The sequence below is a fragment of the Rutidosis leptorrhynchoides genome, chromosome 9 (genome assembly GCF_046630445.1).
Source record: "Rutidosis leptorrhynchoides isolate AG116_Rl617_1_P2 chromosome 9, CSIRO_AGI_Rlap_v1, whole genome shotgun sequence".
NCBI classification, from domain to species: Eukaryota; Viridiplantae; Streptophyta; class Magnoliopsida; order Asterales; family Asteraceae; genus Rutidosis; species Rutidosis leptorrhynchoides.
Window position 1 is genome coordinate 135,473,303 of NC_092341.1, and position 22,656 is coordinate 135,495,958.

General features: G+C 34.5%; 1 protein-coding gene across 1 annotated transcript; it reads right to left on the reverse strand.

Moving 5' to 3' along the window:
* Positions 1-1,631: 1,631 nt before the first annotated feature.
* Positions 1,632-22,281, reverse strand: LOC139867661 (succinate dehydrogenase [ubiquinone] flavoprotein subunit, mitochondrial). The gene is made up of 16 exons (XM_071856025.1): positions 22,057-22,281; positions 21,271-21,438; positions 19,917-20,004; positions 19,601-19,747; positions 19,370-19,510; positions 19,157-19,242; positions 18,983-19,075; positions 18,597-18,660; positions 18,373-18,516; positions 17,609-17,796; positions 16,986-17,160; positions 3,635-3,805; positions 2,959-3,028; positions 2,754-2,874; positions 2,628-2,665; positions 1,632-2,058 (listed from the first exon to the last, which is right to left on the reverse strand). The coding sequence occupies exons 4-16, from the start codon at positions 19,722-19,724 to the stop codon at positions 1,956-1,958; spliced, it is 1,518 nt and encodes a 505-aa protein (XP_071712126.1). The 5' UTR covers positions 19,725-19,747; positions 19,917-20,004; positions 21,271-21,438; positions 22,057-22,281; the 3' UTR covers positions 1,632-1,955.
* Between the last annotated feature and the right edge of the window lie 375 nt (positions 22,282-22,656).

The window sequence follows — 22,656 nt, forward strand, 5'->3', positions numbered from 1 at the left end:
TCTCTTTGTCCTAGGGTAGAGGAAGGATTGTCTAAGTCTCACCTCCCCCATACCCTACATGTGTGGGATTGGGTATTGTTGTTGTTGTCGTCTTTCAGTTTATTCAACCTGTTGTGTGGTTACAACAAGACAAAATTACTCCCGTCGTCCTTGAACATATAGTGAAATCATACGCGTCGTCCTCAAAGTTTTTTTTTTGCGTTCGTCGTCACTGAACTTGCATTTTATAACTTGTGTCGTCCTTCTGTTAACTGTCCGTCTCTTTTCTCCGTTAACCTGGCACATGTGAGGGCAATTCTGTCATTTTATATCTTTTATAGTTCAAGGACTACCGGCGTAAATAATTTAGATATTTTCTTTTCTTTTTTATTTTTTCCTTTTTCTTTTCTCTTTTCTATTTTAAAACTCATTTTCTTTTTTCCTTTTTCCTTTTTATTTTCCAGATGGTGAAATCCACAACTTCAACAAAAAAAATACTCTGTACAAAAAAAAATTAAATCTTTATTTAAATATGATTTATACAAAAAAAATTTGTACTGTAAATCAACTATCAGAAAATGAAAAAGTTTCACTTCGATTCTTCTATCAACAAATCGATTGGGGTCACAGATCTGGTTGCTATTTCGATTTTGGGGTTACAGATATGGATTCAACATCATCATCGTCGTCTCAAATTCTAATTCTCCAAATCAAAATGATAGAACGAAATGTAAAAGTGCAAAGTTGTGTGAATTCATACGGTGAAACTACCTGGAAAGTCTCAAATCCTAATTCTCCAAATCAAGGATGAATTCATGAAGTCAAACTTCATCTCAAAAAGTCAACTGTATCGATCATGATAAAATTCGTGATGTATGATATGTTTCAGCTTCTGATTTTGATCAATGATTGTTAGACGTTCGATTTGAAGCATATTTTGTAAAGGAATCGCGTACTAAAACGCAACGGATTTCGTTTGTGAATTTCAAGTTCACTGTGCTTGTTCATCACGAATTCTGCAAATTTGTTGTAGTTTTAGTCATTGATTCTTCATATTTTATGTTAGTCGCTACCGTTAGAGACTCATACAATGAATTTTAGGCTTCAGTTTGTTCGATTTGGAGTTTGGAATTCATTTGGTACGTGTTCATCAGCTGAAAAATGAAATTGCTGAAAAATATATAGTACTGATTATTATTTGTTGATTTTGTATAGGTATTTTCAAGATGAAATTGCTTATTGATTTATATTTATAATTTTTATAATGAAAAAAATGAGAAGCTTGTGAAGATGAAACTAGGGTTTGTAAAATATTGGGGATTGGGGATGAAGATGAAGATAATGGAAGAAAGGAGGAAAGACAAAATTACACCGGTCGTCCTTAAACATATAGTGAATGACAGAATTGCCCTCATATGTTTGGCACATGCTAGAGGTTAACGGAGAAAAGAGACGGACAGTTAACAAAAGGACGACACAAGTTATAAAATGCAAGTTCAGTGACGATGAACGCAAAAAAAAAACTTTGAGGACGACGCGTATGATTTTACTATATGTTCAAGGACGACGGGAGTAATTTTGTCTTACAACAAAGATCATTTGCATTTTAAAGTGCTTTAGACATTACTGAAACCAACTAAAAAGAAGTTAACTTTCAATATATAGTGCTTAACTTTCGAAAGCACAATCTTATTTTATATCAGGATGAACTTGTGGCTATCCATGACAACCACAAGGTTAGATCATGATCTACAATACAACATATGATGTGTAGGTCTATGGAAAGTTACAAACAAAAGCTGCTATCGAGTTTTTTCAAAGATAACTTATGTGCAGTTTTCTAGGGATGTGCATCAAATGATAAATGCACCAACTTATTCACAAAATTTGGCAGTTCAAAACTTGGCAGTTCAAACAATTTTCGATAAATTATAGGTAACCTCTTGGCCGAAACAGAAAAATCTCGTGTAATAAAGTTAGTACACACGAGCCTTCGGAGGGAAAGTCTCAACCTCGTCATCAAGAGTATTCATATGAACTGGCCTGTAGTCTAACCGGACCTTCTCATTTTCCCAGTATCTGCACGTTTTAAAATAAATAAAATGCAGTTATATTGAGAAATAATATAAAAAACAGATTTACCATTTGCGAATATGGTACAAGTATTACAGTTAATATCTCAACTTATGCAAAGCGCTACAACACTAGTATTTAACTGTAATAAGGTTTACTACCATGATGCCCAAATGTAGAGCTGCAAATTAATACCCATACTGCATATCCATTTAAATTTCGGTACGCTGATTCTGAAGGCAGTTTTGTATAATAGATATATAAAATTGTAACATAACAATAAGATTACAAAAATCAGTATTTAATTTACTTGTTAAACTGTATGTGCTAGTAAATGTAATTACAAAGTACACACATTGCTAATAACCCCGAGTTTTCATAATTGGTTTAACTCCCATCAAGCATCACGTACGTAAACTCGTTCGGTATAAACAGAAGTGGTAACAAATTTTATATAGCCAACTCCTATCATGTGTGTATGTGTACGTGAACAAGTGTATATTAAGGGGGGAGAGAGAGAGAGAGAGAGAGAGAGAGAGAGAGAGAGAGAGAGAGAGAGAGAGAGAGAGAGATACCCTAGTGTGTGTTTCATCCACTTCTCATCATCTCTTTTCTGCAAGAGCATATAATTCCAATTTTGATTAGACAAAATAAGATAAGAGATGAGCGGACTAAATAAAGAATTTGTGATATGAACTACCCGAAAAATCTTCACGAGCATGAGCTCCTCTACTTTCTTTCCTAGCTTCAGCTGAATGCATGGTAATACATGCATTAATTAAAAGGTTTTCCAACTCTATGGTCTCTATCAAGTCCGAGTTCCTGTAATATGCATACAGCGTGTATGAGTTTTAAAACAGAGTACTTCAATGAAACAGTGAATGTTAAAAATTGAAAGAAGTTTACCAAATCAAGCTTCGGTCTTTCAATTTAACATCGTGATAGCTCTCCCATGCTTTGTCAATCAAAGTGCAACCTGCAATCACTCCAATAATGAGCTAATATATAACAAAGAATAATAAATTAATTTGACAAAGGTTGTAATGTATCCTATGATGATAGAAGTAGAACAGAGTTGTAGTTTAATATATTTTAACATATAATATTTTTAAACTTTCTAGATAATAATTAATTAATTGAAAACTTCTTAACCAAGATATATTAATTTCACTATTGTAAACATTATAATATCTCAAACACGATGATTTATAATGATAGACTATATAATATTATATTACAAATAATATAATTTCATTTTCATTATATATAAATATCTAACGAGTACACAAACTAATCAAAAAGAAGATCTAACATTACTGAGTCTTTAAACAAGATGCTTGAAAAAGATCAACGTGGTAAATAAACGAACACTGTACACCAAATATGGTGTGAATTGGCAACATAAATAGTTTTACACCGAAAGTTAGAGCAAGTGTTGTGTATTTGTTCGGTTTAATATATATTATCAATAGACTGTTTTGTGAGAACATTGAGTCATCGATTACTACAACTCTTAAACAAATAATTAATTAAAAAGTCTACTAATAGGGGCCACAAAAAGATCTAATGTATTCTGGTGTACCTTCTTCTAGTGTCTCCTGTGTGCGAAATACAGCAGCATTATTTTGCATAATCCGTTGCATATTCAACCGGATCTTTGAGGTATAAAGCGAGCCATTTGAATTTCTGATCTTGTCTAACCATGCAATAGTCTTTTCTCCCGCATCCATTGGCAAAGGTTTTTGTTTTTCCCCTGTAACACAGTAATGTAAGGCCATATTGTGTGTTATTTTATATGATAGATGCCTAAAAACTAGAATGACTGTAGTGACCGAACTTTTCCATGTTTATATATATTAATTGAGATTGATGTTTACATGATTAAATGTTTCCAACATGTTAAGCAATCAAACTTGTTAAGACTTGATTAATTGAAATATGTTTCATATAGACAATTGACCACCCAAGTTGATCGGTGATTCACGAACGTTAAAACTTGTAAAAACTATATGATGACATATATATGGATATATATATATAGTTAACATGATACTATGATAAGAAAACATATCATAAAGTATATTAACAATGAACTACATATGTAAAAACAAGACTACTAACTTAATGATTTTTAAACGAGACATATATGTAACGATTATCGTTGTAAAGACATTTAATGTATATATATCATATTAAGAGATATTCATACATGATAATATCATGATAATATAATAATTTAAAATCTCATTTGATATTATAAACATTGGGTTAACAACATTTAACAAGATCGTTAACCTAAAGGTTTCAAAACAACACTTACATGTAACGACTAACGATGACTTAACGACTCAGTTAAAATGTATATACATGTAGTGTTTTAATATGTATTTATACACTTTTGAAAGATTTCAATACACTTATCAAAATACTTCTACTTAACAAAAATTCTTACAATTACATCCTCGTTCAGTTTCATCAACAATTCTACTCGTATGCACCCGTATTCGTACTCGTACAATACACAGCTTTTAGATGTATGTACTATTGGTATATACACTCCAATGATCAGCTCTTAGCAGCCCATGTGAGTCACCTAACACATGTGGGAACCATCATTTGGCAACTAGCATGAAATATCTCATAAAATTACAAAAATATGAGTAATCATTCATGACTTATTTACATGAAAACAAAATTACATATCCTTTATATCTAATCCATACACCAACGACCAAAAACACCTACAAACACTTTCATTCTTCAATTTTATTCATCTAATTGATCTCTCTCAAGTTCTATCTTCAAGTTCTAAGTGTTCTTCATAAATTCCAAAAGTTCTAGTTTCATAAAATCAAGAATACTTTCAAGTTTGCTAGCTCACTTCCAATCTTGTAAGGTGATCATCCAACCTCAAGAAATCTTTGTTTCTTACAGTAGGTTATCATTCTAATACAAGGTAATAATCATATTCAAACTTTGGTTCAATTTCTATAACTATAACAATCTTATTTCAAGTGATGATCTTACTTGAACTTGTTTTCGTGTCATGATTCTGCTTCAAGAACTTCGAGCCATCCAAGGATCCATTGAAGCTAGATCCATTTTCCTCTTTTCCAGTAGGTTTATCCAAGGAACTTAAGGTAGTAATGATGTTCATAACATCATTCGATTCATACATATAAAGCTATCTTATTCGAAGGTTTAAACTTGTAATCACTAGAACATAGTTTAGTTAATTCTAAACTTGTTCGCAAACAAAAGTTAATCCTTCTAACTTGACTTTTAAAATCAACTAAACACATGTTCTATATCTATATGATATGCTAACTTAATGATTTAAAACCTGGAAACACGAAAAACACCGTAAAACCGGATTTACGCCGTCGTAGTAACACCGCGGGCTGTTTTGGGTTAGTTAATTAAAAACTATGATAAACTTTGATTTAAAAGTTGTTATTCTGAGAAAATGATTTTTATTATGAACATGAAACTATATCCAAAAATTATGGTTAAACTCAAAGTGGAAGTATGTTTTCTAAAATGGTCATCTAGACGTCGTTCTTTCGACTGAAATGACTACCTTTACAAAAACGACTTGTAACTTATTTTTCCGACTATAAACCTATACTTTTCTGTTTAGATTCATAAAATAGAGTTCAATATGAAACCATAGCAATTTGATTCACTCAAAACGGATTTAAAATGAAGAAGTTATGGGTAAAACAAGATTGGATAATTTTTCTCATTTTAGCTACGTGAAAATTGGTAACAAATCTATTCCAACCATAACTTAATCAACTTGTATTGTATATTATGTAATCTTGAGATACCATAGACACGTATACAATGTTTCGACCTATCATGTCGACACATCTATATATATTTCAGAACAACCATAGACACTCTATATGTGAATGTTGGAGTTAGCTATACAGGGTTGAGGTTGATTCCAAAATATATATAGTTTGAGTTGTGATCAATACTGAGATACGTATACACTGGGTCGTGGATTGATTCAAGATAATATTTATCGATTTATTTCTGTACATCTAACTGTGGACAACTAGTTGTAGGTTACTAACGAGGACAGCTGACTTAATAAACTTAAAACATCAAAATATATTAAAAGTATTGTAAATATATTTTGAACATACTTTGATATATATGTATATATTGTTATAGGTTCGTGAATCAACCAGTGGCCAAGTCTTACTTCCCGACGAAGTAAAAATCTGTGAAAGTGAGTTATAGTCCCACTTTTAAAATCTAATATTTTTGGGATGAGAATACATGCAGGTTTTATAAATGATTTACAAAATAGACACAAGTACGTGAAACTACATTCTATGGTTGAATTATCAAAATCGAATATGCCCCTTTTTATTAAGTCTGGTAATCTAAGAATTAGGGAACAGACACCCTAATTGACGCGAATCCTAAAGATAGATCTATTGGGCCTAACAAACCCCATCCAAAGTACCGGATGCTTTAGTACTTCGAAATTTATATCATATCCGAAGGGTGTCCCGGAATGATGGGGATATTCTTATATATGCATCTTGTTATTGTCGGTTACCAGGTGTTCACCATATGAATGATTTTTATCTCTATGTATGAGATGTGTATTGGAATATGAAATCTTGTGGTCTATTGTTACGATTTGATATATATAGGTAAAACCTATAACTCACCAACATTTTTGTTGACGTTTTAAGCATGTTTATTCTCAGGTGATTATTAAGAGCTTCCGCTGTCGCATACTTAAATAAGGACAAGATTTGGAGTCCATGCTTGTATGATATTGTGTAAAAACTGCATTCAAGAAACTTATTTTGTTGTAACATATTTGTATTGTAAACCATTATGTAATGGTCGTGTGTAAACAGGATATATTAGATTATCATTATTTGATAATCTACGTAAAGCTTTTTAAACCTTTATTGATGAAATAAAGGTTATGGTTTGTTTAAAAATGAATGCAGTCTTTGAAAAACGTCTCATATAGAGGTCAAAACCTCGCAACGAAATCAATTAATATGGAACGTTTTTAATCAATAAGAACGGGACATTTCAGTTGGTATCAGAGCGTTGGTCTTAGAGAACCAGAATTTTTCATTAGTGTGTCTTATCGAGTTTGTTAGGATGCATTAGTGAGTCTGGACTTCGACCGTGTTTACTTGAAAAATGATTGCTTAACAAATTTTGTTGGAAACTATATATTTTTAACATGTGAATATTATGTGATATATTAATCTCTTAACGCGTTTGATATTATGTGATAGATGTCTACCTCTAGAACAAGTCCCATTGACTCACCTAATAATAATGAAGAGTCAAATGTAAATTGGAATGATTCGTGGACTGATTCACAAGTTCCCGAAGAGGAACCGGAAGAAGAGTCGGAACCGGAAGAAGAATCGGAACCGGAAGAAGAATCGGAACCGGATGAAGAAATAGAACCGGTGGGGGAAATAATAAAACGGTTAAGTAAAAGAAAATCCTCAACCAACCGACCAAGGTTAATTATGGTCAATGGTGTTTCCGCCAAGGAAGCAAAATATTGGGAGGATTACCAATTCTCCGATGAATCGGATTCCGACGAGAATTCCGATGATGTTATAGAAATTACCCCAACTGAATTTAAAAAGGCAAAAGAAAATAATAAGAGAAAGGGCATAAAAATAGAGAAATCTAATTCCAACCCCGATGAACTTTATATGTATCGTCAACGCCCGAAGTCCTTAAGTTGTAACAATGACCCGGGAACCTCTAAACCACCAGGTTTTTCTAAACCAATGTGGACAACGACGGCTCGTATTAGGGGAACATCATATATCCCTAGAAACTTGGCAAAACGAACCAAAACCGAAGAAGAAGAAACGAGCGAGTCGGAATAAGATAGTTGTATTCGTGTGGTGTAATATATGTAATATAGTGTTCGTATGCTTTATGATATATGTAAAAATTGCTTGTATTAATAAGTATTTTTTTATGAATCTAACTCTTGTCTATTTTACAGTTTAAAAACACAAAATGGATAGACAACCAAATATTTTAAGAGACCTACCCGGAGACATGATTGATGAAATCTTGTCTAGAGTCGGCCAGAATTCCTCGGCACAACTATTTAAGGCGAGATCAGTTTGTAAGACATTCGAAGAACGTTCCAAGAATGTCTTGGTTTATAAGAGACTTTCGTTTGAAAGATGGGGGATATCACATTGGGAAACCCATAAGTTACGATGTGTTTACTTTGACGCATATATTGCGGGGAACCCAAATGCTATTTTACGCAACGGGTTAAGAAATTATTTTGACTCAATATATCCGAATATTGGACTTCGTGATTTAGAAAAAGCGGCTAACATGCAACATAAAGAAGCATGTTATGCTTACGGATTAGTAATGTTCGCTTCTCACCAAAGTGAGAACAAGAACATCGGGCTACAACTATTAAACAAAACGTTTCCACAAGTGACGGAGTCGGTAATTGGGGTAAGAAATGAGGTTTTTAGATTATTACGGGACTGTTGGACATTACGTAACCCTCGTCCCTTTGACGACGTTACAACACGCTGTCTTATCAACGGCCATAACGGTTATGTTGCACAAGACCAAGGATGGGAAGTAGTCCTAGTAAAACCAGAATGCATGACTTGTTTCTGGACGTATGAATTACGTGTCTTTATTGCCTTTGCTGAACGACTTGTGTACTAGCTAGAATTATCTTCACAACTATCTTGTATCAAAGTTATTGTGTGCTATATTTCATGCTTTATGTAAAATAAGCGGTATTGTAAGTTTGTAAAATATTGTATAAAAGTTTGAACGCGAAATATTATTATAATCAGTTTTTCATATAGAATTGTAGTAGTTGAATTGTATATTAGCTACTAAGTATGAACTTAACGGGTAGGTACTACCCGAATTTAAACTTATAAAACGCTAATATGAAGAAAAAGCTTTTATAAATGAGTTCATATTATGCTACGAAATACTATTAACTACTCTTAATATTCTGTATGATTAACTTGTTCCATTTAACTATTTTGAAGGAAATGGCACCGACTACTCGACACACCGTGAATATGAATGAAGAGGAATTCCGTACTTTTCTAGCTTCAAACATAGCCGCAGTACAGGCTGCGCTACATACCAACAATAACCTTGGATCTAGCAGTACAGGAAATCGTGTAGGATGCACCTACAAAGAATTCACTGCCTGCAAACCTTTGGAATTTGATGGAACCGAAGGACCGATCGGATTGAAACGGTGGACCGAGAAGGTTGAATCGGTGTTTGCCATAAGTAAGTGTACTGAAGAGGAAAAAGTGAAGTACGCTACGCATACCTTCACAGGTTCTGCGTTAACATGGTGGAATACCTATCTAGAGCAAGTGGGACAAGACGATGCGTACGCACTACCGTGGTCAGCATTCAAGCACTTGATGAACGAGAAGTACCGTCCCAGAACCGAGGTCAATAAGCTCAAGACAGAACTTAGAGGGTTACGAACCCAAGGATTTGATATTACCACGTACGAAAGACGATTCACAGAATTGTGCCTATTGTGTCCGGGAGCATTCGAAGATGAGGAAGAGAAGATCGACGCGTTTGTGAAAGGATTACCGGAAAGAATCCAAGAAGATATAAGTTCACACGAGCCCGCCTCCATACAACAGGCATGTAGAATGGCTCACAAACTAGTGAACCAGATTGAAGAAAGAATTAAAGAACAGACTGCTGAAGAGGCCAATGTGAAGCAAGTCAAAAGAAAGTGGGAGAAAAACGGTGATAAGAATCACCAATACAACAACAACAGCAATTACAACAATAATCGCAACAATTATCCCAACAATCGCAACATCAATCGCAACTACAACAAACGGCCCAACAGCAACAACAACAACAACAACAACAACTACAACAATCATCCCAACAACAATAATAACCGCAACAACAACAACAATCAGAAGCAGCTATGCCAAAGGTGTGAAAAGAATCACTCGGGGTTCTGCACCAAATTTTGCAACAAGTGTAAAAGAAATGGTCATAGCGCGGCGAAGTGTGAGGTCTACGGACCAGGGGTTAATAGAACGAAAGGAACAAATGGTGTCGGAACGAGTAATGGCGGAGCAAGTAGTGTCGGAGCAAGTTATGCCAATGTAGTTTGTTATAAATGTGGAAAACCAGGCCACATTATTAGAAATTGCCCGAACCAGGAGAACACGAATGGACAAGGCCGTGGAAGAGTTTTCAATATTAATGCGGTAGAGGCACATGAAGACCCGGAGCTTGTTACGGGTACGTTTCTTATTGACAATAAATCTGCTTACGTTTTATTTGATTCGGGTGCGGATAGAAGCTATATGAGTAGAGATTTTTGTGCTAAATTAAGTTGTCCATTGACGCCTTTGGATAGTAAATTTTTACTCGAATTAGCAAATGGTAAATTAATTTCAGCAGATAATATCTGTCGGAATCGAGAAATTAAACTGGTTAGCGAAACATTTAAGATTGATTTGATACCAGTAGAGTTAGGGAGTTTTGATGTAATAATCGGTATGGACTGGTTGAAAGAAGTGAAAGCGGAGATCGTTTGTTACAAAAATGCAATTCGCATTATACGAGAAAAAGGAAAACCCTTAATGGTGTACGGAGAAAAGGGCAACACGAAGCTACATCTTATTAGTAATTTGAAGGCACAAAAGCTAATAAGAAAAGGTTGCTATGCTGTTCTAGCACACGTCGAGAAAGTACAAACTGAAGAAAAGAGCATCAATGATGTTCCCATTGCAAAAGAATTTCCCGATGTATTTCCGAAAGAATTACCGGGATTACCCCCACATCGATCCGTTGAATTTCAAATAGATCTTGTACCAGGAGCTGCACCAATAGCTCGTGCTCCTTACAGACTCGCACCCAGCGAGATGAAAGAACTGCAAAGCCAATTACAAGAACTTTTAGAGCATGGTTTCATTCGACCAAGCACATCACCGTGGGGAGCTCCTGTTTTGTTTGTCAAGAAGAAAGATGGTACATTCAGGTTGTGTATCGACTACCGAGAGTTGAACAAACTTACCATCAAGAACCGCTACCCACTACCGAGAATCGACGACTTATTTGATCAACTACAAGGCTCGTCTGTTTATTCAAAGATTGACTTACGTTCCGGGTATCATCAAATGCGGGTGAAAGAAGATGATATTCCAAAGACTGCTTTCAGAACACGTTACGGTCATTACGAGTTTATGGTCATGCCGTTTGGTTTAACTAATGCACCAGCTGTGTTCATGGACCTTATGAACCGAGTGTGTGGACCATACCTTGACAAGTTTGTCATTGTTTTCATTGATGACATACTTATTTACTCAAAGAATGACCAAGAACACGGTGAACATTTGAGAAAGGTATTAGAAGTATTGAGGAAGGAAGAATTGTACGCTAAGTTTTCAAAGTGTGCATTTTGGTTGGAAGAAGTTCAATTCCTCGGTCACATAGTGAACAAAGAAGGTATTAAGGTGGATCCGGCAAAGATAGAAACTGTTGAAAAGTGGGAAACCCCGAAAACTCCGAAACACATACGCCAGTTTTTAGGACTAGCTGGTTACTACAGAAGGTTCATCCAAGACTTTTCCAGAATAGCAAAACCCTTGACTGCATTAATGCATAAAGGGAAGAAATTTGAATGGAATGATGAACAAGAGAAAGCGTTTCAGTTATTGAAGAAAAAGCTAACTACGGCACCTATATTGTCATTGCCTGAAGGGAATGATGATTTTGTGATTTATTGTGATGCATCAAAGCAAGGTCTCGGTTGTGTATTAATGCAACGAACGAAGGTGATTGCTTATGCGTCTAGACAATTGAAGATTCACGAACAAAATTATACGACGCATGATTTGGAATTAGGCGCGGTTGTTTTTGCATTAAAGACTTGGAGGCACTACTTATATGGGGTCAAAAGTATTATATATACCGACCACAAAAGTCTTCAACACATATTTAATCAGAAACAACTGAATATGAGGCAGCGTAGGTGGATTGAATTATTGAATGATTACGACTTTGAGATTCGTTACCACCCGGGGAAGGCAAATGTGGTAGCCGATGCCTTGAGCAGGAAGGACAGAGAACCCATTCGAGTAAAATCTATGAATATAATGATTCATAATAACATTACTACTCAAATAAAGGAGGCGCAACAAGGAGTTTTAAAAGAGGGAAATTTAAAGGATGAAATACCCAAAGGATCGGAGAAGCATCTTAATATTCGGGAAGACGGAACCCGGTATAGGGCTGGAAGGATTTGGGTACCAAAATTTGGAGATATGAGAGAAATGGTACTTAGAGAAGCTCATAAAACCAGATACTCAATACATCCTGGAACGGGGAAGATGTACAAGGATCTCAAGAAACATTTTTGGTGGCCGGGTATGAAAGCTGATGTTGCTAAATACGTAGGAGAATGTTTGACGTGTTCTAAGGTCAAAGCTGAGCATCAGAAACCATCAGGTCTACTTCAACAACCCGAAATCCCGGAATGGAAATGGGAAAACATTACCATGGATTTCATCACTAAATTGCCAAGGACTGCAAGTGGTTTTGATACTATTTGGGTAATAGTTGATCGTCTCACCAAATCAGCACACTTCCTACCAATAAGAGAAGAAGACAAGATGGAGAAGTTAGCACGACTGTATTTGAAGGAAGTCGTCTCCAGACATGGAATACCAATCTCTATTATCTCTGATAGGGATGGCAGATTTATTTCAAGATTCTGGCAGACATTACAGCAAGCATTAGGAACTCGTCTAGACATGAGTACTGCCTATCATCCACAAACTGATGGGCAGAGCGAAAGGACGATACAAACGCTTGAAGACATGCTACGAGCATGTGTTATTGATTTCGGAAACAGTTGGGATCGACATCTACCGCTAGCAGAATTTTCCTACAACAACAGCTACCATTCAAGCATTGAGATGGCGCCGTTTGAAGCACTTTATGGTAGAAAGTGCAGGTCTCCGATTTGTTGGAGTGAGGTGGGGGATAGACAGATTACGGGTCCGGAGATTATACAAGAAACTACCGAGAAGATCATCCAAATTCAACAACGGTTGAAAACCGCCCAAAGTCGACAAAAGAGCTACGCTGACATTAAAAGAAAAGATATAGAATTTGAAATTGGAGAGATGGTCATGCTTAAAGTTTCACCTTGGAAAGGCGTTGTTCGATTTGGTAAACGAGGGAAATTAAATCCAAGGTATATTGGACCATTCAAGATTATTGATCGTGTCGGACCAGTAGCTTACCGACTTGAGTTACCTCAACAACTCGCGGCTGTACATAACACTTTCCACGTCTCGAATTTGAAGAAATGTTTTGCTAAAGAAGATCTCACTATTCCGTTAGATGAAATCCAAATCAACGAAAAACTCCAATTCATCGAAGAACCCGTCGAAATAATGGATCGTGAGGTTAAAAGACTTAAGCAAAACAAGATACCAATTGTTAAGGTTCGATGGAATGCTCGTAGAGGACCCGAGTTCACCTGGGAGCGTGAAGATCAGATGAAGAAGAAATACCCGCATCTATTTCCAGAAGATTCGTCAACACCTTCAACAGCTTAAAATTTCGGGACGAAATTTATTTAACGGGTAGGTACTGTAGTGACCCGAACTTTTCCATGTTTATATATATTAATTGAGATTGATGTTTACATGATTAAATGTTTCCAACATGTTAAGCAATCAAACTTGTTAAGACTTGATTAATTGAAATATGTTTCATATAGACAATTGACCACCCAAGTTGATCGGTGATTCACGAACGTTAAAACTTGTAAAAACTATATGATGACATATATATAGATATATATATATAGTTAACATGATACTATGATAAGAAAACATATCATAAAGTATATTAACAATGAACTACATATGTAAAAACAAGACTACTAACTTAATGATTTTTAAACGAGACATATATGTAACGATTATCGTTGTAAAGACATTTAATGTATATATATCATATTAAGAGATATTCATACATGATAATATCATGATAATATAATAATTTAAAATCTCATTTGATATTATAAACATTGGGTTAACAACATTTAACAAGATCGTTAACCTAAAGGTTTCAAAACAACACTTACATGTAACGACTAACGATGACTTAACGACTCAGTTAAAATGTATATACATGTAGTGTTTTAATATGTATTTATACACTTTTGAAAGACTTCAATACACTTATCAAAATACTTCTACTTAACAAAAATTCTTACAATTACATCCTCGTTCAGTTTCATCAACAATTCTACTCGTATGCACCCGTATTCGTACTCGTACAATACACAGCTTTTAGATGTATGTACTATTGGTATATACACTCCAATGATCAGCTCTTAGCAGCCCATGTGAGTCACCTAACACATGTGGGAACCATCATTTGGCAACTAGCATGAAATATCTCATAAAATTACAAAAATATGAGTAATCATTCATGACTTATTTACATGAAAACAAAATTACATATCCTTTATATCTAATCCATACACCAACGACCAAAAACACCTACAAACACTTTCATTCTTCAATTTTATTCATCTAATTGATCTCTCTCAAGTTCTATCTTCAAGTTCTAAGTGTTCTTCATAAATTCCAAAAGTTCTAGTTTCATAAAATCAAGAATACTTTCAAGTTTGCTAGCTCACTTCCAATCTTGTAAGGTGATCATCCAACCTCAAGAAATCTTTGTTTCTTACAGTAGGTTATCATTCTAATACAAGGTAATAATCATATTCAAACTTTGGTTCAATTTCTATAACTATAACAATCTTATTTCAAGTGATGATCTTACTTGAACTTGTTTTCGTGTCATGATTCTGCTTCAAGAACTTCGAGCCATCCAAGGATCCATTGAAGCTAGATCCATTTTTCTCTTTTCCAGTAGGTTTATCCAAGGAACTTAAGGTAGTAATGATGTTCATAACATCATTCGATTCATACATATAAAGCTATCTTATTCGAAGGTTTAAACTTGTAATCACTAGAACATAGTTTAGTTAATTCTAAACTTGTTCGCAAACAAAAGTTAATCCTTCTAACTTGACTTTTAAAATCAACTAAACACATGTTCTATATCTATATGATATGCTAACTTAATGATTTAAAACCTGGAAACACGAAAAACACCGTAAAACCGGATTTACGCCGTCGTAGTAACACCGCGGGCTGTTTTGGGTTAGTTAATTAAAAACTATGATAAACTTTGATTTAAAAGTTGTTATTCTGAGAAAATGATTTTTATTATGAACATGAAACTATATCCAAAAATTATGGTTAAACTCAAAGTGGAAGTATGTTTTCTAAAATGGTCATCTAGACGTCGTTCTTTCGACTGAAATGACTACCTTTACAAAAACGACTTGTAACTTATTTTTCCGACTATAAACCTATACTTTTCTGTTTAGATTCATAAAATAGAGTTCAATATGAAACCATAGCAATTTGATTCACTCAAAACGGATTTAAAATGAAGAAGTTATGGGTAAAACAAGATTGGATAATTTTTCTCATTTTAGCTACGTGAAAATTGGTAACAAATCTATTCCAACCATAACTTAATCAACTTGTATTGTATATTATGTAATCTTGAGATACCATAGACACGTATACAATGTTTCGACCTATCATGTCGACACATCTATATATATTTCAGAACAACCATAGACACTCTATATGTGAATGTTGGAGTTAGCTATACAGGGTTGAGGTTGATTCCAAAATATATATAGTTTGAGTTGTGATCAATACTGAGATACGTATACACTGGGTCGTGGATTGATTCAAGATAATATTTATCGATTTATTTCTGTACATCTAACTGTGGACAACTAGTTGTAGGTTACTAACGAGGACAGCTGACTTAATAAACTTAAAACATCAAAATATATTAAAAGTATTGTAAATATATTTTGAACATACTTTGATATATATGTATATATTGTTATAGGTTCGTGAATCAACCAGTGGCCAAGTCTTACTTCCCGACGAAGTAAAAATCTGTGAAAGTGAGTTATAGTCCCACTTTTAAAATCTAATATTTTTGGGATGAGAATACATGCAGGTTTTATAAATGATTTACAAAATAGACACAAGTACGTGAAACTACATTCTATGGTTGAATTATCAAAATCGAATATGCCCCTTTTTATTAAGTCTGGTAATCTAAGAATTAGGGAACAGACACCCTAATTGACGCGAATCCTAAAGATAGATCTATTGGGCCTAACAAACCCCATCCAAAGTACCGGATGCTTTAGTACTTCGAAATTTATATCATATCCGAAGGGTGTCCCGGAATGATGGGGATATTCTTATATATGCATCTTGTTATTGTCGGTTACCAGGTGTTCACCATATGAATGATTTTTATCTCTATGTATGGGATGTGTATTGGAATATGAAATCTTGTGGTCTATTGTTACGATTTGATATATATAGGTAAAACCTATAACTCACCAACATTTTTGTTGACGTTTTAAGCATGTTTATTCTCAGGTGATTATTAAGAGCTTCCGCTGTCGCATACTTAAATAAGGACAAGATTTGGAGTCCATGCTTGTATGATATTGTGTAAAAACTGCATTCAAGAAACTTATTTTGTTATAACATATTTGTATTGTAAACCATTATGTAATGGTCGTGTGTAAACAGGATATATTAGATTATCATTATTTGATAATCTACGTAAAGCTTTTTAAACCTTTATTGATGAAATAAAGGTTATGGTTTGTTTAAAAATGAATGCAGTCTTTGAAAAACGTCTCATATAGAGGTCAAAACCTCGCAACGAAATCAATTAATATGGAACGTTTTTAATCAATAAGAACGGGACATTTCAATGACAAACTTTACCTGGCTTATGGATCTCTGCAACTCTATTAGCACAAGCTCGTCCAAAAACAACAATGTCAAGAAGAGAATTTGCACCGAGACGATTGGCACCATGAACAGAGGCACACGCTGCCTCACCAGCAGCCATTAGTCCAGGAACAATAGCATCAGGATTATCACCTTTAATAGTAACAACCTTCAAAAAAAGAAAAGAAAAAAAGACGGATGGTAAATAAGAAGTCCTCTTAGGTATGTTTCACACTGTATATCTCTAATCATGTTTCAATCAAAAGTGTTCAAGAATGCAGAACTGAAGTTCCAACACATGAAAAGTGGTGCTTATTCCAAATGCTATAAGCTATTATTTGAATGTGCACTCCCAAAGACCCCCCTTAAATGGGTAGCTAAAGATAATGTTTTAATCTCTGAGAGGTCAAAAGTTGCCCACAGTGTATTTTAAGAGCATAGATATTCTAAATTTCAATCATAACATTAGACTATTATTGGAGTATCATAGTTTGTATAATCATATTTTACACAATACCAAGATATTACTCATTTTGATTTGTTACCCAACCCGCATAAGCCGCCCAAGTTGCCACCTTTAACGGTTGAATAGAAGAAATTTGCATATCAGGATGTACCTCTCCATGGTAATTAGTTGGGATTCCACCCATATTGTAATGCACAGTGGGCAAAACTGGAATTGGTTGCTTTGTTACATCGACACCAGCAAAAATGGCAGCAGTTTCTGAGATACCAGGAAGCCTCTCCTTTAGAACTTCTGGTGGTAAATGATTCAAGTGAAGATAGATGTGGTCCTTCATTGGTCCTATTCAAATGAAATAATAAGTTAAGTACGTCTAATTGATGCATCATTAAAGTTATATGACTTATTACTGCAATTAGTAGGTTCCTAATGCAAAAGTTCATTTTAACACCATACAAAACTATTATTAACTTGCTGATATGACTAGCTAACTAGCTTTAGAGTGCATGTAAGTCACCCGAAATTCTAGGGACTCGCCACAATTGCACATGTGTTGTTGACAGAAAATAAATAATTTGCATTGGAGCTACTGAAACAAATTAATCTTTAAACAGCTATATATTATTTTTATTTTTTTGTTAAATACAGTCCTGTCCAAAGGGGGAGTAACAGTAAGTACTAAGTAATGGAAATTAAAACAAACATAACAGGGCTACTGGATCCTACCTCCATTGAACCTTAAATACGATGGTCATTATTAGCTCATTTATGTGACACTAAGTTAGTTATGGTTCTATTCTTATGCCATTGGGCCGTACAGATAAACACAGAAAAGTTAGCTAAACAAGAAACGTGGCAAACGAGTTTCCGCCCCTAACTACTTTTGGCAGTTATAATGAAGTTGATCATGAAATATACCTACACCACGACCTTCTCGAATTTCCATGGTCATTGATCTTGAAACGACATCTCTTGATGCAAGATCTTTGGCTGTAGGGGCGTACCGTTCCATAAATCTTTCACCTTCACTGTTTCTTAAAATACCACCTTCTCCACGAGATCCTATATGGCATAAGACGAACCAAAATATTTAACAGGCTTCAAGTTATTTGTTATTAGCACTGAAAATAAAATTAACCAACCTTCAGTAATGAGGCACCCAGCACCATATATACCAGTTGGATGAAATTGTACAAACTCAAGATCCTGTAAAAATAAGTCACAAGCCAAAAAACATCAATTAGATCCATATATCAACAGATATATGTAGGGAATAATGAATTTAGCTTTATGTGACATTTGGTGTGCCGTTTAAAATCACTATGGGTATTAGATTATTAGCAAGTGGAATGGCAACGGAAATTAATTTCCAAACCCAAAGCCATCTGGCAGGTATAAAATATCTCCAATTTATAAAAATATGATTCTTAATTATAACACACATACCTTGAAACCAAACACACAATCTATCATTCCCATTCATTTCCCAATCTCCAAAACCCTAGATCTAATAATACTGTTAGTATACCTCAAGAGGAAGGCCTGCACGTGCAACCATAGCATTTCCATCTCCTGTACAAGTATGAGCGGAGGTTGCTGAAAAATATGCTCTGCCATAACCCTGATAACAAAGATAGAATCAGATAAAAGGATAATGAGAATACCTATCAAGAGATTAAAAAGTTCAACTGATAATATTCACCCCAGTTGCCAAGATTGTAGACGAAGAACGGAAACGATGTAGTGTCCCGTCCTCCATGTTCAGCGCAATAACACCTTGGCAGCTACCTGATAAAAATCACTCGTATGATAAAACTGATTTTTGACATAAGTAAACAAATTATACCATACCACATAATTAGTTTAGTTTGAAAATTCATGATTTATACATATGTAAACCAGAAAGCAAGATTACCATCACTGCCCATTATCAAATCCAAAGCAAAATATTCCACAAAGAACTGTGTATTATGTTTCATTGCTTGACCATACAATGTATGCAACAATGCATGCCCAGTTCTATCAGCAGCACATGCACAACGATAAGCTTGTCCTCCTATAAGAGAACACGAACAAAGTTCAGATGAATAATGGACTACCCTTATAACAAGATCTCGAATAATCAGTCAAGAGTAATCGTATCAACCTTTTCCAAAGTCGAGACTCTGACCACCAAATGCGCGTTGGTATATCTTTCCCTCCTCAGTTCGAGAAAAGGGTAAGCCATAATTCTCAAGCTCGATAACTGCTTTTGGTGCTTCTCTACACATATACTGAATCGCATCCTAATCACCTATCGCATGCAAAAGCTTTTAATTATCATAAAAAGGATGCACCAATCTTTTGCAACATTAATTTCTATAAGTAACAACGCGAGTGTAAAGAAACATGCAGAAGATAACATTAAATAACATATAAATTTAATGCATACGACATATATCAATCATATACAAAAAGATTACCTAACCAATCGCTTCCCTTGACTGTGTCATACATGTGCCACCTCCAGTCATCCTCAGTCATATTTCCTAATGCTGCATTTATACCACCCTGCATGCATAAATGCATTTAAAAAACGCAACTAAACTGAGCTTCTATAGCAACATATAATAAATATAAACTTGCTTGATATAAGAAAAGAAATTTACTTGATATTAGTGAATTAACATTATTACATCACAAGATTATCAACAAAAACTGATATACACATGTACTTGGTAACAGGACAAGTATTTGATGTGAAGTGGGGTTCCTAAACTGCTTAACTTGTGTAGAACTTAAGATACTGAAACTAACATACCCAATGATTCAAATATGTCTTATCTTACTATCTTACCATAACAACATCAAATCGGGCAAGTCTTTAAGCTCAAGAGCCAAAGGCACTTAATGTAACTATATTTTGAGGGAATAATCATTTTGTATAATACATTGAACATATGAAAGAATAGAGGATCTGGCTCAATGTGTGCCATACTATCTAGCTGGTTATAGAATATTACTCAAATAGTAAACCAAAAGTTGCACAAGACAGCAGCCCTCCATCACAAGTTTGTTCACTTGGGGTCTATGACAAATTGTAGTCATCGAGCTTATCAATTTGACATTTAGCACATTAAAAATAAACCATTAATTGTTTCTATAGTTGCAACACATCCCAGACCCAAAAATCATTAAGCCTCTTTCTGGTTCTTAAAATAAATGGGGACCACTTTATAGAGAAGCATACGCGAATGATAGCCCGAACAGAAAATAAAAATAACATAAAATATAGCAAAAAATATGTATAAGTTGAACAAGACAGCAGCCCTCCATATGTTTGTTCCCTTTGTGTCGATGACAAATTGTAGTCGTCGAGCTTATCAATATGGCATTTGGCACATTAACTATTAACTGTTTCTATGGTTACAACACATCCCAGACTAAGACTAAAACACTATAAATCCTCTTTCAGGTTCTAAAAAAATATGGAGACGACTTTATATGGAGGCATTCACATATGATAGCCCCAACAGAAAAACAAAAACACAATAAAATATAAGAAAATACATATAGAAGTATGTATACTTCTATTATGCTAAAACAACTTCACACAAGCACAAATATTTAAATTGTAATGTGAAAAGAAGTGTTGGAACCACAAGTTACAGTGATCAATCATCCTTTAAAAAGTCAGTTGTTAAAGAGGGTTCTAGAACTTAGAATCTCAATATCAACTCATGCACTAAAGTTGCAAAAGCAGTCAAACCAATTATCGTAAGATAAACATAGCTATCTGCAGGCATTATAACCAATTAGTGTGAAATGGCAACAAACCTGAGCTGCAACAGTGTGAGAGCGTGTTGGAAACAGCTTAGTAATGCAGGCAGTATTAAATCCATGTTCAGATAACCCTATCGCAGCTCGAAGACCAGCACCTCCAGCTCCAACCACAACCGCATCGTACGTATGATCAACTATTGTATAGGCCGATCGTCCCACATTCTATTTATGCACATCAAAAAGTACGATCAAACATAGACTCACACACACATATCACACATATTAAATCTCAAAGGTCTTGTTGTAGCAGTCAATACATAAAAAAACAAAATCTATCAACAAATTCGTAAATCATTAAGCCAAGAAAGAATGAATCACAAACAAATAGTGGTAAAAATACGATACAGTAATTATAATTATAATCATAATTATAAATAAATGTATAATAGAATGATTAGAATACAACAAAATTGAATGAATAAAAAGTAAGATGATACAGTAATCAAGTCATTACAAAAAAGGAACTGTATGATTAAAATACAAACAAAAACTGAACGAGCTGCAAGCAATTAGAGCAAATACGATGTTACGATCCATCAATTAAATTGAAATAATACAAAAACATAATGATGATAATGATAATTATCAGAATATAAACAAAAAATGTATGAATCAGCTGAACTACTAATACGTACAGTAATTTAAATAAAGCAAAAACATAATTTAAATAAGCTTATCTCGTAGATCCGTTTCAGTTCCACAACAAACCCTAACTTTCAATTTTGGTAAAACATTAACTAATAACTAATATAAAATACAAAGGATGTAGAAATATATCACCGATTCAGAGGAGAATAATCTGTGTGAGAGAGATTCGCCGGCGGTAGATCGCCGGGAAGGAATACGAAGTCCACGTGACACGCACCGCCACATATCTTTATGTATCAGTGTATATATGTATTTTTGTATATATATATAATATATAATATATAATAATTAATTAATTTTAAAGCTGCTAATGGTTTAAGAACGGTGATGTAAAACAGATGGCAAATGCTAAATTCGATGGAGTGCTGCTTGCTAAAATGAAGAAGATGAACTACAGCAATTTGTTGTAAAATATACCTTATTTGCCCCTGATTTGTTTGTCTAAATTTCAAAATTGCCATAATAATATGCCTTATAGGGTAAAAGGGTAAAAGTTTTTCTCTGTTCAGTCTACTATCCGGTAGAGCGAGTAATCCGACTTTATATTCTGATGTACGCAGCTCAGCAGGATTACTCTCTGGCTGTTTCCAATTCATCCCTGACCACCACTAAATATTCGTCATATATAGGATTCGAACTTGAGATCTCTTGCAAGGAACTCATGGTCCTAACCACTAAATATGTCTTATATCATGGATAATGGTGATTGTAAGGGGTGAACAAAAAACTGAA